The 18,927-nt window shown below is 42.1% G+C and overlaps 1 protein-coding gene across 1 annotated transcript; it reads right to left on the bottom strand.

Annotated features, from left to right (window-relative positions):
* Positions 1-5,750: 5,750 nt before the first annotated feature.
* On the bottom strand, positions 5,751-18,490 carry zdhhc8a (zinc finger DHHC-type palmitoyltransferase 8a). Its single transcript, XM_040000774.1, has 10 exons — positions 17,867-18,490; positions 11,442-11,563; positions 11,179-11,336; positions 10,341-10,513; positions 10,124-10,226; positions 8,732-8,823; positions 8,518-8,641; positions 8,304-8,418; positions 7,611-7,723; positions 5,751-7,517 (listed from the first exon to the last, which is right to left on the bottom strand). Exons 1-10 carry the CDS (start codon positions 17,968-17,970, stop codon positions 6,210-6,212), a joined length of 2,412 nt encoding a protein of 803 aa, XP_039856708.1. The 5' UTR covers positions 17,971-18,490; the 3' UTR covers positions 5,751-6,209.
* Positions 18,491-18,927: the final 437 nt, after the last annotated feature.

Below are 18,927 nucleotides of genomic sequence, written 5' to 3'. Positions count from 1 at the left end.
GGCGAATACAAAGTATCAGTTAAGGTCATTGTTGAGTGCTTAGAATCTATTTAATATATGAGCATTTGCCAAGACTCCGACCAACTGTTATACCAGGAAATATCTTCATCTCATAGATTTTCTCACATCTTTTATTAATTTCCCACACCTTTACGCAAATATGCACATGAAACTATGTTTTCTAAAGTAAAGAGTGAATAGTAACCCTGTTCTGCACTGTTTATTACTTCATCTGAAACACACACACGCACACTTCTGCGGTCACACACACCACCTTTAAGTTTCAATAATGCCGTTTGTGGCTGCTGTGCATGTGATGAAGGCTACTAAATTGCTTCTACAGTATGGCAGAGATGAATGTAATTATTGCTGCCCATAATCTATACACACAAACACACTGAGGCTGAGCAGTACAGTGCAGCAAGAAGGGTCTGCTGACAAACACCCACAGAGAAGAAAACATATTACATTACACTGTGTATTGTGATACATTAATTGCAATGAAATGCCCACACAGTCTTTGGTGCTCAGCGGGGCATTTCACAACCTTTTCCTGCAGCCGCACAGAGGCACACGTTCAATGCAGACTTCTGTCCTAATTAAACCCCCGCACTACCCACCTCTGCTCTGTTCAGCTGGCATGTGCAGCTGAGGCTAATTCATTTCAATACCGAGACAAAACATCTACAAGAGTTTACAAAAAAGAAAAAAAAAGCACAGGAAATTGGTGCCAGCAGTGTTGAATGCTGCTCATATTTCAGATGGTGGGTGCCACCCAGAGCACATAATAACGCTGGAAATACCAGAAAAGGTCACCGATTCGGCTCCAGGAGCGAAAGGTCAGCTTTCATTTTCATATTCAAATATTTAAAGATGATCTACACATTTATTTTCAGCGAGTGAAACTTAAAACTTAAAAACTGCTTCTAGAGGGGCTCCTGTCAGACTGAGAGTCTGTCTTCAGACTATAGATGGCAAAGCTTTACCTTGTGTCCTGACTTTTCACTTTGACTAAATGCTGCGCCCCGTTGGCAGCCTGTAGAAACAGCAATAGCTGCCTCCCAGCATCACCTGCACGGAGAGCAACTTTGCTTCAAGCGGTGCTACGTGGCATCCCCTTCCCAGTGACTTTATAAATAATGTAAATATTATAAAATGTGCCCTTGTCTGACAAAGAAAAAGAGCAAGTGCTGCTATTAATCCAAATCCTCCTTGTCGAGTGTCACTGCAGCGACTTCTTAATCACACCAACAGAGAGCCCGGGGAGGGAAATGAAATGCATCAGTGCCACTGCAGCTGAAAATGACAATCAGCTAGTTCAGCGATGCCTCTGATCATCAGGCATATCAATGAGGTGGAAAGAAATAGAGAGAGAGGGAGGAAGATACAGCTCCACAGTCATTGGCACGAATGTAGGTCAGTCAGCTGCAATTGAAGAAGTTTCATCAAAGATTTAGGCGACTTCCGGATTGATTGGGATCAAATCAGATCATGTAAAGAGGTTAGCACGAGTCCCCATAACATGTATGTAAGAAGACCAGCAGCACTGCAGAAAAGAAGCATTTATCCAGAGGCACAAAGCATATATTACAGAGTACAGCTCAATAGTTTAAGTACTGAATATTAATTGTTATATAATTAGGGTTTTTCTTTTGATTAACGCAGAAGCGGTGCTCGGGACACTAAAAAGTGAAGCTACTGCTGCTTTGACTGACACAAAAATAAGACCGAAACATTTCTGATAAGAAAGCCGAGGAAGCACAAAGGAGAAAAAGCCTGCGCTCAAAAACCCGGCGTGGTGGGTTGTGCGTCTCTTCACTCTACGGGGGAAACAATTACAGAAACAAATAACTCTTTCAACGTGCACACAAACCCTTTAATGACTGTTTAAAGTTGGATGTGTCATTTAAATCCGCCAGCATGCATATTTGGGGTTTATGTTTTTATTTTTTTGCACAGCAACCAAGCTGCAATAGTTTCGCACTTTGAGATTAAAGCTGAGACGATGTAGATTAGACAGACATGTTTGCAATGCACGGTAAAAATAGCATGATGTAAGATGGAGGGCTTTCCAGACAACACAGCCTGCACAGAATACTTTTGATCCCTTTCCTCTAACTCAACGACCTGCAATCCCGTCTTTGCACAGCATCCCTGTCATTACCGTCATTATCACTTTACCCCCGGCTAGAAAAAAAAAGGAGGCTGGAGATGGGGAGACGGGGGAGGAGGGCGAGACAGCAAGAAAACAACAGAGCGAAGGAGGAAAAAACATCACATCATGGCATCCAAATGCATTTCATTAAAGTGAGTGATTTCTACAGCACACGCATGAGTAAGATTTGAAGTCGAAAGGGTGAAAAGTGGAAAATATGAAAACCACAAGAATGATGTATGCTTCTGGATATGTAGCCTCAAATGAAATGCATAGCACATGCATGTGATGTGATGTGTGGGTTTCTGCTACTGTGTTGTGTGCTCATCTGTCACAATGGGATTGTGATGCTTCATTGTGTCCCTGATGTACATTTGAACAAGTACAAGGCATTAGCGCTTTAAATTAAACCATCCTTAAGAACAAAACCTGACCAAGTGTGAAAATCGTCGCCAAGATTTGTTCGTGTGTTGATTGATGCCATTGTTTTAAGTTTCAATGGAGCAGAAACAGAAACGTTTTCTCCTTTTTAAGCCCGTGGCATCCGTCTCAGCGCTGAGCTGTCTTATTTTTTAAAAACATGTGATGTTTGCCCACGCTGTTTCCCAGACATTTTCATAACGACATCTGTCCAGAGTGGAAAGAAAAATCTCAATTCAGCCACAAAAATTTTATTTGTTTCCTTTTTCATCTTCTTTTCATTTGGCAAACAAAACTATGCATCACAGCCTACATCTGCCGAGTGGAACAGACAAGGCAGCAGCTCAATTACTGTCATTTTAAAAATCTTGACATTATCCAATTAAAGTCTACACTCACTGGCCACTTTATTAGGTACAACTTGTACCTTACTTTTTGGCTAATTTTTCATGGGACCGATTCAACAAGGTGCTAAAAACATTCCTCAACCAACTGTTGTCATAAAAGGATGGACGTGGTCAGCAACAACACTCAGGTAGGCTGTGCATGGCATTAAAACGAGGCTCAGTTGGGCTCAAAGTGTTACAAGAAACTATCCTCCGTACCATTACGCCACCAGCAACCTGAAATTTGTGTTGTTGATACAAGGCAGGATGGATCCATGCTTTGATGTTGTTTACACCAGATTCTGGCCCTATGATCCAAATATCACAGCAGAAACCAAGTCTTAGCTGAACAATTGTCCAATTTTGGTGAACCGGCGCAAATTGTAGCCTCTGTTTCCTGTTCTTAGCTGACATCAGTGTGTGGTCTTTGCTTGCTGTAGCCTTCAAGATGCTTCAAGAGATGCTCTTCTGCATACTGTGATTGTAACACGTGGTTACCTGATTTACTGTTCCCTTCCTTACGGCTCAAAGCAGTCTGATCGTTTTCCTCTGCTATCAGCAAGACATTTTCACCCAGAGGACTGCTGCTCGCTGGATATTTTCTCTTTTTCAGATCATTCTCTGTAAACCCTAGAGGTGTTTGTGTGGTGAAAATCTGAAACACTCACACAGGCCCATCTGACATCAACAACTATGCTATGTTCAAAGTCACTTAAACCACATTTCTTCCCCATTCTGATGCTCTGTTTGAACTTCAGCAGGTCGTCTTGATCATGTCTGCATCTTTAACTGCTTTGAGGTGCTGCCAAGGAAGCTCTTTTTTACCTACTGCTACACATCCAACCAGTCCTCACTGGGTTGTTTTACTTTACATACTCTGAAGCTTCACCTTTTTAAACTTTAGCCAGCTCAGTGTTTACATATTAAAAGAGCGCTGCCTACTAGCTCTTACATTAGTAGCCAAGGAAACAGCAAGTATAAACCCGAATCAGAGCTTCAGAGAAGAAATGTGCCTGTTATCTTAAAAAAGTGATATTTAATAACCCGATCCTTTTACATTTAAGCTGAAAAGGCTTTTAAAGAGGAATTGGAAATGCCTCGTCACGATTGACCTGATTGAGTCTTTTATGGCTTTTTACGACTGTAGTGTTGGGTTTTGCAACGTTTCACTGCTGCACATTTGTTGCTACTGCAAATAAATAATAGCGCACTTCTAAAAAGTGGCATGGAGCACTGGTTCGCAGCTCCTTGACAAGAATATGTCAGTGACTCGTATAATTTGCAGCTTATTCATATTCCTCCTGGATTCTCGCATTGCTTTTAAGGTCCCGACATTGTCTGTCATCCTCCTCCCTCTGAGTTTCTCACTGTCATCTTCACAGTCTTCACAGAAAAGGCTGTGTAATGCAATCTGTAAACGTGTTAGACATTTTTTCCAATAACAAGCACTCTGATGACTGCCTAACAATGTTGTTTACATTTTAATTGTTGCACTCTGGCACCGTAATGGAGAGGCTTCCTTTTTGTGTGTGTATGTGTCATGTTTCACGTCTTTTGTTGTCAGGTCTTTAACTAAGCTGCGAAGCGTGAGCTTTTTTGAATTTACCACACTGGTGAGAGATCTGTCAGCAGTGCTGGAAGTTCTTGCCAGCACTTTAAATCATTCAGGCCTTTCAAGACTTTCTGTCATCTTTGCACTTCTGTCCGCCCTGAGGTCAAACGCAACAATAACTCACCTGAAAACTTGGCCTCAGAGCATTGAATCTTGTCATTTATTGCCTAAACAAAGACAGTCTATCAGGGCTGGACATAGTAAAAGTTCCTGTTATCAGAAATATTTCTGCCAGAAACACTGAATTAGTCATAAGTTTGCTCTGACGCTGAAGGTCGACCAGAAGAACGGACCCGTTAAAGCTGTCGGAAGCAGAAAAAACATAGAAAAATCTGTCACTTGATTCTTCATCTGATGCTTGTGAAGCATTAACACCACCTCTTGCAGATGAATGAAGTCTTGGTGACATTTCTTTTTTCTTTCTAATTAACTTAATGTGACCCACTCGTACTGTGTAATAAAACTGCATTTGAGCTAGAGCTTCCTATGGTCTTTTCCATTACTCGTAGCCCCTGACATAGACATCATCATGCTGTTTTCTGGCATTTTACCCAAAACTGCATCATCTGCTGGATCATGCTGTTCTAGCTGAACATTATGCCTCCTTCTGAAATTGTTCACTAGAGGGTGCCGTGCACAAATTTGGTGCAGAGAGTGGCAGTATGGAGCCACTACCCTAATATACCTATCGCACTCCTTACGGACTCATAATATGTTTTTATCCTTGTATTATCATCATTGCTAAGCAAATATGTGTTCTAGCAATTTCTATTAAAGCGTGAGGTTTTTTATTATTATTATCTTTATTTATTTTGCCTTTTTCAGTTTTATTACACACTCTTCAGGCTTTCATTTATAGCAGGTGTGGTTAAACTTTACATAGAAGGGAAGTAAAGCACTTTATTCTCACGTCCTGCTGGAAATACCGTTATTTTGCTTGTGACGTGATGTGTCGCAGTCATAGCAGAGTTTCGATTGGCCCAAACACGGCTGGCAGTAGAGACACAACTGCTCATTTTATAGGTTCCTATGAGTATATCCACGTTTTTTTTAGTATTATAGAAGAATTTTATAATTTATAGCGAAATATTATTGTGAGACCCTTTATACTGAATGAACTGCTGGAACCCTGGATGGTGTTTTAGTGGCAATTCACATCACAAATAAATAACATAAGTGGAAATTACAAAATAGGTTTATTCATATAAACAGCTACAAAATTCTACTAAACAGGGAGTTTTCTTTTTTTGTTGTTCAGGAGGAGGCAAAGTGTATTGTTACACTGTTTCACAAAAGCATTATCAAATGACATACAAACAAATAAGTTAATCTGTATTCTTCACAAAGCTCTTCTGAGTTTATAGAGCTCCCTCTGTCTGTAAGAGGAGGCACAGCTATCCTGAGATTCACAGGGTTGTTTTTTTTATTTATTTGTTCAAACTTACATGACCTTGCAAGAATATAGTTTCTATGTGTATCCATCATTGTGTATTTATTTGTCCCACACCCTCCTACAAAGGGAAGTCCCAAATGGCTTCTTATTTACACGCTGCGGAGCTGTGAAGACTGAGACTAACGCTGCATAGATGAGTCATTCACACCACCAGAAACATGACTCTTTTCTTCTTTTCTTTTTTCATTTCAGGGCTCCCAAAGTGACAGAGTCTTTCCCCTCGCCGGAGTATGGGAGAGAGGAACGTTTCGTGTTGGCATAGGAGGCGTACAGGGGGGCAGAGGAGGTTGAGGAAGAGGAAAAGCGGGGCAGGGTGGACGTAGAGGAAGGGAAGCCTGGGGCCGGCCTCTCGGGAGGGTAATAGGCCGGAGAGGAAGACCTGCCCCTGCTTTGTAGGCTGCTGCTGCTATTCTGCAGAGGAGAGCTGGAGGTTTTTGGACCATGTGTGAGAGAAGATGTGGACGAGCTGGAGAGAGGTGAGGTCCTGATGTTGTAACCTAGGACGCCCGTACTCATGAGAAACTCCCTGGAGCCGTAGGCTGGCGGAGTTGGTCCCCGGGAGCCCGGAGGTCGAATGTTGTCCGGTGGTAAACTTCTCCTGCTTGGGATGTCATAGATCCCCATATCAGGGCTGAAGAGCGCCTGGGTCCTGACCTGGCGACGGAGCATCCTCTCCCGCTCCTCCAGCTCCCGTCTCTCATGAATAGAAGCCATGATGGCTTTTGAAAAGTTATCATAGCGCGCAGCAGCAGACAGCGGAGGTGTCATGTCTGGAGGAATGAGATCCCGAAGACTACCTCGAGGACTCTGAGAAGCAGCATCTCGCATCGCCAAACCCAAAGGTGGGACATCTCGCGACATTACGCTTTGGGATGCAAGGTCTCTTGGCAACAGCCCTTGGAAAGCAGGAGAAGGGACTCTTTGAATAAAACCTTGGAAAGAAGGCGAGGCATCCCTGGAGGTTAGACCCTGCAAAGAAGGTGAGGGATCTCGAGGCTGAGGAGACTGTCTGCTGATGCCCATAAACACGGGACTGTATGTGCGAGGATGCGACCGCTGCAAGTTCCCGTCTGTGCCCAGGGTCATAAAGTGATGGGGGTAGCTGACTGGAGGGGCCCCTCTCTGAGCCATGGCCTGAGGGTCTGCAGGAATGACATTATCATAGGAGATGCTGCTGCTGCTGCTGGTGTTGTGGTTGGCCAGCAGGCTGGAAGAGGACAGGATGCCAGGCAGGGGACTGGATTCCAAATTGTCAGTATGCATGGCTGGCAGCTGGGATTTGCTGCCACTGCGGCTGGTGTGTTTCAGGGTGAGAGAACGGGAGTTCAGCGGCAGAGAGTTGAGCTGCAGCGAGCTGGAGACAGCGCTGGTCTGGAGGGAAGGCTGGACAGGCAGGCTGGCCTGTTGGCTGCATCTCACAGGGCTTCCTTTAGACTCAGAGTGGAGGTCAGGACCTTTGTTGCTCCCTTGCTGATCTGACGTCTTGAGCAACTTAAGCACAACAATACAAAACAGACAGCAGAGTCTTTCAGACACAAATCAAAACCAAGGCTTATATACTGAGGAATAAACTCTGAAAGTCACCTGTTCTGGAGGAACGGGCGATGATCCTCTGGATATAGCCTCAAGGACAGGTCGTAGCTGTGGCACGGTGGGAATAGATGCAGGAAGGACTGTTTTATTATGATGCCCCGGATCTAAAAAAGAAGTCAGCTTCAGATTAATGGCATGCAACAGCAAACATATGGAATAAAACCACCAATGCATCTGAGCAAAGATGGCTTAAAGGAGTTCTTGGCTTTTCATCATCAACAAATCCCATGGAAAAAAATAAAAAACAAAGCAACAGTGCATTAGTTTGTCTCTAAATACTTCCATAATCTCTCTAAAGCACACACGCCAAAAGCCCTCTGATAGATAATATAGATGTAAACCTATGAAAAGTGGGTCACAAGTTTCCATTTTACCGATTTCGAAAACCAAAAGTACTTCCAATAACAGAAGATGTATCTTTTTAAAAAAGACTTGATAAAAAAAAAACCTTTTAAGATGTAATTATTGCACATTTGGTGCAGTAATCATTGCAGTATGCACAGGAAGAAGAGTATGAGCCCACAATCCAACAGTACATGTTTATTTATCAAATTATAATTAAGTCCTCAAAGTGTCCCCCTTTTCTCTTACTTAATTAAAAAAATGTTACAAAAAATGTGGCCGCTTCACTTTACAGATGCATGCTTATCACAGGATATAAACATATGTGTCATTTTAAATTACCATCCATGGCAGCTACTTGGCTCTTCAACAGACCGTGGTCTGGTTTCGGAGGCAGCGGCGGTGGAGTTTTCGGTTGTTTGATGTCTGACAGCTTGACAGCTCCGGTTGAGGTTTGCTGGCAGAAGAAAAAAAAAGCCAGAGACATGAGAGATATAGCTCATACATCATATATCACTTGACAAGTGTGTGAAAATATTAAGCTCTTCGTGCTTACCTTATTCTGGAGACTCTGTATCCCGTTGCCTCTGACTTTCACTGGCATCTGCCTTTCAATTTCTGGCCTCAAAAACGGAGGCTGAATGTGGATGACTGCTTTCCTACAGGGCCTTGCTGTGTACCTGGTGTCCCAGGACAAAGACAGACAGCAAAACAAAGTTAGTTTAAAGGTTTAAATTAAGCAGAAGATGTAGGAGGAGAACGTTTCTTACTTTGGAGAAATGGGACTGCAAACTAGATGCTCCAAGTTGTTACAGCAGCCACGTGTAAAAGGGTTTACTCCTCCCTGAAACTTTCCAGTTACCTGTGAAAATATGAGGAAGTATATTAGAGTTTTTACGTGTATACATACAGTACTGTGCAAAAGTCATACATTTTGCTATGAAAATGGGAAATAGGTGCAGAGATTTATTGAAATGTGCAAACCTACATGGAAGCACAGTCTTCAGTAATAGTTCCCCAGGACTCTGAAGGACATCAAAGCTGATTCTGTCTTTTGTTCTGCTCTCTGTCAACATGATCCCACACTGCTTCAGTAATGTTGAGGTCCACTGAAGAGGCCGATCCATAACTGATAGCGTTCAGTTGTGTGCTTTTATATCAAGCTATGCTTTTATAGTAATAGCAGTGTGTTTTTGTCATGCTGAACAGTAAAGATTATTCCCAACACCAGCAGCTGAAATACAGCCCAAACCATGACAGAGCCTCCACCGTGTTTTGCAGACAGCTGTAGACACTCAGTCTTGTTCCTCTCTCCTGACCTCCACACATATTGACAATTTAAACAACTTCTCATGTGGATTCATCACTCCATCAGCCACTGATTTCTAGTCTAGTTCTTGTGTAATCTGGCATACCTCAGCCTTTTCACCTTGTTTCTCTTCCTTAAGAATGGCTTCTTGACAGCCAGCCTTGCACTGAGACCATTTCTGATTAGGCTTCAGTGAACAGCAAATGGATCAGCTGAAGGGTCAGATGCATCTCTCAGGTCCTGTGTCAGTGCTTTGCTATATTTTCACCTATTTCATACAGACCTGACTTTATGATACTTAATACTCCATCTGCTGTAAGTAGTTTTTAGACTTGCCTCTTCTGTACTTCTATACTATTTTATGCTTGTCAAACTGTGTTATCTTTGGCATTTTTCATAGATTCGGCTAAAGAAATGGGAACAAATGATGTGCATTTGCCACAAGCTGCTAGTAACAAAGCACAGATACAGTTTAAAACTGATTCTTTGCCAAGTTGTCTGTCTTATGTAGATAGTTAGGTGCTTTTTTACACTTGGACAATTTATAGGTCATTGTTTAGTGGCTTAACAATATTTTTTAAAAGAAACATTCCTCTGGAAATAGTCAGTTAAAAGCCCTGGACTGAAAATAATTGAAGACAATCAGCCCTTGTCCAAAGGAAAAGTTTGAAAGACCCTCAGAAAACATGGAGAACTATTGCTCAAGACAACTTTAAAAAAATTAAAAGTCTGGCTCCTTGGAAGTATATGACTTTTGCACAGAATTGTACAATACAACATCATTAAGTCCTTCAGTTTCATTCATATGCTTCTATGTTCTCAACAGTAATGTACATGTATGGAAAAAACTGACTTGTTCATTGGTGGTTCGTCCTCTGGATACCAGATACAAGTGGAATCCAGTGAGACCGAGGACAGGGATCAGAAACAGCCCTGATATACTGATCACTACCAAACTGGGAAAAGCAATGATAAGGAAAACTACTTCTAGTTAGAATCAGTTAGACAAAATAGTCAAAATATGCAAGCAAAGATAGCTGCACACATATATTGAGTGTGCATAAGGATACGTGACAGTGCAGTGCAGCTTCCATAATTCATCCATGTGGTGCAGCACATATATGAGGCCAAAAGTGAAGACACCAATCATGTGAAAAGTCAGTGACAAGAGAAACAGAAAGAAGTAGCGGTAGTTTCGCCTCCCGATGCAGTTGTTCACCCAGGGACAGTGATGATCAAAGTCCTGAAAGATTGAGAAAGGGGGAAAAATACTAAAAATCAGTTTTTCGCTGGTATGGTGTAGAACAGTTTGTATGTATGTAGCATGAAACAGTATCCCGTACTGCAGCATTTATGGCTTAAGCTAATTTGCGATGCTGATTCAAAACAGGGCCTTTAAAATGCAAAAAGCACCCAAGTACACTGAAAATTCTATAAAACGCGAGCTACACAACAGAAATATAAAGACACAAAGCTCACAGCACAATAAAAACACAGAAAATGAGAGAAAAAAATAAAAAAAGGCAGCTATAGAACAGTAATACCTGCTGTGCTTTGTAAACACATACTTTTCAGTAGATGCTGTCTGAGCCCGTTTTTCAAATTGTATTTCTACTGAGTCCACAAAGGATCTGAGGAAAGGATTAACCTGATTAATGAGATCTCTCCCTCTCTCTCTCCAACACCCTCTGGCCATCATTCACCCTGCAGAAATCCCCCTTATTGACTTTCCTCCCGACACACTGCTACACTCACTCAGAAGCAACAACTCATTTTCCCTCTTGATCTGTCCCTCCGTGCCTTCCACACCCTTATCACACAATTCCTCCATTTCAATTTCCCACCGCATTTGTTTTTGTGTTTTTTGGTTTTTTACCCTCTCAATCATCTAGTTTTTCTTCCGCTCACCTCCACACAGTGATCACAGATGCTGCAGTGGGAGCAGCGTGGAGGTCTGTAGAAATGGCAGGACGCGCACCACTTCATCCGCACCTGGACGCCCTTCACGTTCACGTTCTTGTACAGCGGAGCGCGGAACTCATCATCCTTGTCTTCATCCTCGCTGGCTGGGAAACAAGATGTGAAGTTGCTAAAATAAAACTCCCAAATAAACTAGTGATCTAGTCTGCTGTAAACATAATAAACATGACCCCTTCGCTTTGATTACTAACCCACTGGGAGCACGCCGGCATCCATAAAGGTTGCCATGGTAAAGTTGGCCAGCACGAAAAGGAAAAGGACGGCACAGCATGGCGGCACCGCAGGGCAGATGGTCACAGCCAGCCACGGGCACCTGAACACAAACACACACATGAGAATATTCATAAACACTATTTCCTGCAGTTGCACTTATGCAAATCCAAATTCCAGCTGTAATAACTGGATGGGTGTTTTTGAGCCCTGCAAGCATCCAACACTTAGAGGTTAATTTTAACGCAGCTATCAAAATTTTAAAAAAAGAAAACGATTGTAAGGGATCATCTTCATCCCATTTATTGTGATGAGAGCTGTGGATTCCAAAAGTAATTGTTTACAGTGACAGATAAGCATGTATTAGCGTGTGCTCAGCAGTGCCCACAACAGGAGATTAAACGATGGAGGTCTCTCCTTGCACAGAATCTTTCTGCACCTTGTGCCTCGTTACACAGCAGGGTTTGAACGATAGGTAACTTTCATTACCGAATAATCTGTCGATTACTTTTGAATCGTTTACTCTTTAAAAAGTCAGAAAATAGAACGACGGCCACCGCGACATCCCTGATCCCAGCACAATGATGTGAACGTTAGTGTCTATGTGATGAGGCAAAACAAAAAAAGCTGCAGATAATTACCCTACTAACTCATTAAATGTTCAGCCCTCTAACCACAGCCTGCACACTGCTACTAGACAGAGAACTACAATAAAGGGTGACTCATATGGATATAACTATTAATATTATAACTATAATAAGCAATTAAATGGACAGAAAAAATGTCAAAAGAAGATTTGGCGGATTTAACGTTAAGTTGGATTTTGATCTGTTTAATTGCATAAAATGTTGCAAACTATGAGCGCTACTAACTAATTAAAACCGTTGTGAATGATTCTACTCTACTGCATGAGATTAGAGCGAGAGAGAGACTAATATCCACTGGATTATGTTAGCAGTGTTTGATTGAACATCAGTTGATTGGACTATCTAATCTATGAGTCTTTTGCTTATGGATTTATCAGTATGGGTTCAGATCAATAATAAAATACTATAATATGATGTATCTTTTAGGACTGAAAGGGAAAACGTGTCAAAACAGGTTACGTGATTTATTTATTTATTTATTTCGAACATGACTTCATGGAACATAGTTGATTAAAAACGAAGTCTGATTTAAAGTGAAAACGCCACAAAATTAAGAGTCCTCCAATCCCCAAACCCCCCTCTCAACCTACCCACCAAACCCACACCCAGGCTGGTTTTAGGGCAGGGGTGGGGGAGGGGTCTCGCCCCGCAGGAGGAATGCCTGCTGATGCCATGCCAGCTGCAAACACAGTAATCCCTGGATTATGAACTCTGGATTACAGACAATTTCTGTCAGTCCAGTTCATTGTGGATTCCTCACATCAGATGCTTAACACACAGAATACGCAGTCAAGGCGACCATATATCACACAGCACGATACTATATATTCTATAACATGACATAAAGCCACTACATTTATTGTTGTGAGGGAACTTCTCACAAAACTTGCAATCTTTGCTCAGCGCTTTCAGAGCAAAACACATCTTTTGAGATATGAAAAAATGCCGCACAATAAAAAGATTTGAATCTTAAAATATAAAAATATGTGAGAAAAACATTAAGGAGCAGAATACGAGCCTCCAGCCCACGTAGTTTTTTAGGGATTTGTGTCCAAGTTCTTCTCACATAGTGTGGTCATGTTTTACATGTCCTTAAACTGTCATAGTTTATTGGTTACGTTAAGCAGAGTAACACTGCTCATTGTCATTTGCAGTTATCTCTTAAATTACAAGCACGAACCACATTTTAACCGAAGAGAAGCTAGATATGGACCAGACTGTAATGTGGATGCATCCACCAATTGATCTGAGACCATCTGGACCGCAGGGAGGGACAGTTTATTACGCCGCAGGCCCTACCTAATGAAACAGTCTGGGCAGGGGCGCTATTAAATCACGCAGAACAGTAAGCTGCTCTGCAATCTGCACACTGCGCTCATCCCTGCAGTGGGTCAGTGGCACGGCAGACACCACTCAGTCGGTCAAGCTGCAATTTCACTACTGCCAGTAGCCAGGGCTCCTTTTGTGAGCGCTGCAGTTACATAAATGACATCATAATCTGTCAGATTTCTAGAGACAATAGCCGTGCAGAAAATGCCGCTCGTGAATACATTCTCCACACGCAGTGTGAATGCATTTTTGCACCTTTAGCTTGGTGTTTTGAATTTCAGTGAGAAACTTAAAATAGCAATTTATCAATAAAATGTCAGATTAATGGGATCAGTACACTCAAAGGTTTCGGTGGTGCAGCATAAACTTGGTCTAGTATGACCGTGAGAGGCTGAAGGTGATCAGCCAACTTTGAAAAGTCTTTACTGTGTAAGTTATTTAAGCGTTAAGCATATTATAACTGTCTTCGTTTGACTATTGTGAAATAGTCAACTGCTATACAATAAGCAGATCACATGCAAGATCTTGAGAAATTTAAAACCAGTATTTTTGGAGTTAGGGGCCCATTTAAGCAACTGTAGCTTTTTTAAATGTCAGTATTTGTCAATGCAAAAATGCTTGCATCCTAGCAGAGTGGAACACAGCACAAGGGGGATTTCTGCTGCACTTTCTCATTTCTGCTCTTTGTTGGTGGTCTGGCAGTGTTCAACAATGCACCACACCTAAAACACTGACCCAAACAAAAGTTCACGGTCAGAGGAACAAAAGCAGGAAACCGGTTAACTGGTGAATTTTATCAGGCAAAGGAAGACAAAGGAGCCGCCACGGATATAAAGGTCGTCCTCTGACACTCCCAAAGCCCGACTGGAAACAGAAATGAATGTATGCATGCTCGTACTGCTAATGCTCATAGAGAGCTGCTGACGCTGATAATTGCATGAATATTAGCAGATGAAAGGAGATGTGGCTGCAGGGTAACTGCGATTTCTGGAGAGGAATTTTCATGTCACCTTGCTCTGGTTTAAAAGCTAAAAACACTTTAAAAACATGAACAATGATACTGTGAATGTGCACGTGAGCACACACAAAGGACATAACTTCAAGGGTGCAAGGCCGTCCTGGTTGGTATTCTCTAACTACTGTGTGTTTCCATGATTCACAGGAACCAAAACGATGATGTTATGGCAGATGACAACGATGTCCCTTTGATTCAGTGTTACAGGGGACGGGCTGAACAGAGTGCAGCACCTGTCCATCTCTGCTTTTCGAGGAAAAAATACATGATAAACAAGCTATTTAACCGGCAGTCCACAAAACTCAGTGTCTGCTGTTTATTCCTCAAACAAGATGTTTCTGCTTAAGGCAGTTGTGAGTGACCTTTAAGTCTGCTTTAGCTGCATGCAGTATGTACGACCGCACAGCTAGAAGAGCATTTTAGACACTTACATTAAATTGCACAAATAATAACAAAATGTTATACTGTTGGTCGGTAAGACAGACATATTGTTTTGTTGTTTATCTAAAGATTGGGATACAGTCTGTGGGATTCAGAGGTCCTGTGGTCAGAATATGTCGATCTCTGTTCTGCAGAAATGTGATAATTAATTAAAAGTGTATGTTATAAGGTCGCTTCAGCTGACTTGCACTCACTTTCAATCACTTGCAGTGTCCTAGTTTTGCTGGTTTGGCATTGCAGTCCCAATTAAGCAGTCTCTTTTCAATCTATCATGTCAGGAGTTCATCGACTTCTTTTTTCTCTCATAGGATATAGATGGTCTGCAGGGATGCTCAAGAGTTTCTGGCCTATGAGCTCTATGTCTCTATACGTCTCAGGCCTGAAGAGTTTTCCCCGTTTGTAACATCTCTGTATTCTAACATTTAAAAACTTCTGAATAAAGGAAATCATTCCACATTAAAACACTCCATAATAAGAATGCAATACAGAGACAATGATCAGCCCCAGCATCAAAAAACACTGAGCATTGCAGTTGATTTTACTTTGATATGCAGCACCCACTTAAACACTGTTGCACCCCACCCACCAATGGGAATGATGCTCCAACAGCACCAACCTCACACAGCTGTACAATGTGACCATAGACTGTATATAAAAGAAGGACATGGCTTCCGTGTGTGAGAGGTGAAGCCAATGCATTTCCCACTTCCCATGATGCACTGAATGTTTCTTCTTCACTCAGCTCTTTTCACTGTGTGTGTGTTAATAAAAAACTTTGCATTTAATCATTAGTTATTATTAATCTCTGACTCTCTTCCACAGTGTGTCTTTTGTCCTGTTTTCCTCCCCTCACCCCCAGATGGGAGAGTTGAGGCTGAAATTTATGGTTTTCGGGGGGTTTTATGGTTAACTCAGTCTTTTCCCGAGTTGTAGTTGTGTGTCTTATTTTGAAAGAAATATTTACGCGTTACCATAGCGACCAGAGAGCATTAAGGGGCAGAGAGGAGGATGTTACTCTCAATGTTGTTGGCGCATTTCAGGAGGACGCTGCTAATAAAGTTACACAATTACACAGTGAATTCGCATTTACTATTATATTTACAAAATACCACAGTGTTTGTCTTGGTCGTATCATTTTATTTAGTTCTATTTATCCGCGACACCTTAATCACCAGTCCGTGAAAATTTTATCGGCACAAAAAAGGTTGGGGACCGCTGCTTTAAAGAGGGCCTAACTTGTGGGTGACATGGTGCCACTGTATGCCCCTTGTTTTTTAAGTTAGATCTGAGCTAACACACCAAGGCCAAAATGCTCGGCTTGAGGCTTAAAAGCTGGACTTCACAAACCAGTGGGTGGCCTAATGGCAGCTGTGTCTATGTATGTGTGTAGACAAATCTCAAAAATTACTCAAGAGCAGAGCCCAGTCTTCCCCAACCTCCAACAATCCCAGATCCCATCCAACTGACCATCCACAAGGTGTACCAAAACAAACCAGAGACCCCACTCCTCAACACACATGACCCAAAGGTTCAGCTGTCAATGTTCTGGTGCCAGCACTACAGGACACCCCTAAAGGTCACTTATTCATGCCCTAAATAATTAGATCTCCTTCAGAAGTACAGGAAGAACCGAAAATATTAGGCAGATGGTTTTAATGTTGTGGCTGATCCACCCACACGGATTTCTACAGCTACATCTCTGCAGATTAACCAGATTAAAGGTGCATAGTTTTAAACAGGAGAGCAAGAATTTAATTTTCACATTCTTCTAAAGCAGGGATATTTAAAACATTTCAGTCACATACACAGGAAAAATATTCCAGGAAACTATCAAAGAAAAAGGAATTGCAAAACTATCCCTTCACATTTACAGTAAACATTTTCACTTATTCGGACTCTTATCTCCAAATAACCTATTGTGAATTCAAAGATTGCAGACTTGGTTTTCCCAGATGGGGGATGACATGACATCAACCAGAGGAATCTAATCCCATACCCCCAATCTGGTGTCAGATTCCAGTGGAAACAGTGCACAGCCTGAGAATAGAGAGAAAAACTAGGGCAGATATGGCTACAGAGATTGAGGGGTCAGAAGGCTGACATATAGCCTATGATGTGGGAGCCTGCAGAAAGTCAATGATGAATATGGAAAAGCTTTATCATTTAGTGCATTAGTATTACTTTGTAGTTCTCTGTGTAGCTTTGAAATGTTTGGACAAATTACACAAATTTATAGTCATGGTTTAAATTGGATTCTCAGGGTATTATAGAATATTATATTCAAATTTGGCTTGGGTGGAGTCTTTTCAGTCTTGGACATAACCTCAATTTCCTCACAAATAGGTCAAAGCCAGTATGACTGAAACATCATCTCTAACATCTCTATTGCATATTTAAAACTATATTTTCTTTAGTTTGTCACATATTGCGAGAAACCTTGAAGTGAATTTTCAGGGCTTTTGCAAGAGGGGTAGCCTCTTTTGATTTCCTTTAGCTAAATTTATGACACATATGGGTCACGGTGACACACTGAGACATGCTGATTGTGGGTGGCTTATCCCGTAAAGTAACTGTGCTCACACTTGGGTCCTTAGGGTGCACCGGGCAGGCACCCAGACCCAAGTCCAAACTGCCAGCTAACCAGGTCAGATGTTAGCGGCCCCGTCGGGTCTGCCAGCAGAGTGAAGACAGTGAAAAGGAGAGGAAATTTTGCTCTTTTTTTAACAGCTTCTTGGATTTTCAAAATAAAATGTTAATTTAAAAACGGGAGAATAAAAGTGGAGTAAATTGCATTCAGTTTAATAATCTTTAGCTGTGCCAGAGAGGACACTGGGGGTATGTGTGATATTTTTCTAACGCTTAAACAGGTCTATTTGATATTTAGTAGCTGTGGATGACAGGTGTCTGAATGCATGGCTCAGCTGAATGATCCGTGCAGTAAAACACCAGTTTCCCGTGACTCTTTCGTACTTACGTGAAGACGAAGAACAGGGAGGAAGAGCCGACCAGGAGGCAGGCGGCCGTGCACACCGGGATGAAGGCGCTGGGTTTCAGCGAGTCGGCGCCGCTGGCGGGCATCCTGTCCTCTCCACGCTCATCAGTGTCTCATACCGACGAAACGCACGGCGAATACACCGTAAAAGTCCCTGCTGGTTTGTTTGCAAAGCCCTTCATAAATCGCAAAACGCCGAGAAACGACAATCATAGTTAAGGGGTGAGGAAGAAGAAAAAAAGCCCGAAAGCTCAAAAAAACAAAATACAAATAAAAGCCCGCAGAGCCGCTCCTCACTCCTGCGTCCCGGTTGGTCTGTCCCGGCCGCCAGCAGCGCACAGATGCCGCCTCTCGTCTGTCCCAAAGGTGGTGCTTTTACTCATCAATGACGTGAAGCACTACTACACTTGGCCGACTGAGACCCCCTGCTGTGATCTCATGAACTACTTCTTTTCCTCCAGTTCTCCCACCATTGTTGCACATGACCACTGCTGCTCATACCAGTGCTTAATAACACCACTGAAATAAGATCGGTGAAGGGTTTGCAGTGATGAAGTTAGTAAGTTATTTACTGGTGCGTGGTTCCTAAGAAATTCATTCATTTTCACTTAAGAGGCTGTGGAAATTCTTTGCCTTGTCTTGAAGGCTTTTCAGGGGTGTTTCCACTAGGCAGGAGAGGGCGTGAGGGAGGGGGTCCCGGAAATCGCAATAATCAGAAATAAATTGTGCCCTGTGTCCTTTTACAGATTTATTGCGTTAAAGTGGCAATCATTTTGTGTTGATTTGCAAAGTGAAAAAAAACAGCATTTAGTCGTTATATCTACGATAAAAATTTGTTTAAAGGACCACATGCGCAAAAGTGTCATTCCACATAATGAGTATGTGTAGGGGCAATTTTCAAAATCGTGCACACTGTATTATTTTAGCTTTGTAACCAATTATCTTAGTTTCTTGCTGAGTAATTTGAGCTATAATAATGCAATTTATCAGCAGATTAATAAAAAAAAAAAAATACATCTTTAAAAACTGGGGGGGAGGGGCTG

Source organism: Simochromis diagramma, unplaced genomic scaffold, assembly GCF_900408965.1.
Source record: "Simochromis diagramma unplaced genomic scaffold, fSimDia1.1 OVJJ01000596.1, whole genome shotgun sequence".
Classification (NCBI taxonomy): Eukaryota; Metazoa; Chordata; class Actinopteri; order Cichliformes; family Cichlidae; genus Simochromis; species Simochromis diagramma.
This window is presented reverse-complemented; position numbering and strand designations above follow the sequence as displayed.

Bases quoted from the DNA above. Each gene is read 5' to 3' on its own strand.
- zdhhc8a (XM_040000774.1), bottom strand. From the start codon at position 17,970: ATGCCCGCCAGCGGCGCCGACTCGCTGAAACCCAGCGCCTTCATCCCG. The intron at 11,337-11,441 runs GTTAGTAATCAA...CTTGTTTCCCAG, and splicing joins TGCCGGCGTGCTCCCAGTGG to CCAGCGAGGATGAAGACAAG. The intron at 10,227-10,340 runs GTATCCTTATGC...TGCTTTTCCCAG, and splicing joins AAGCTGCACTGCACTGTCAC to TTTGGTAGTGATCAGTATAT.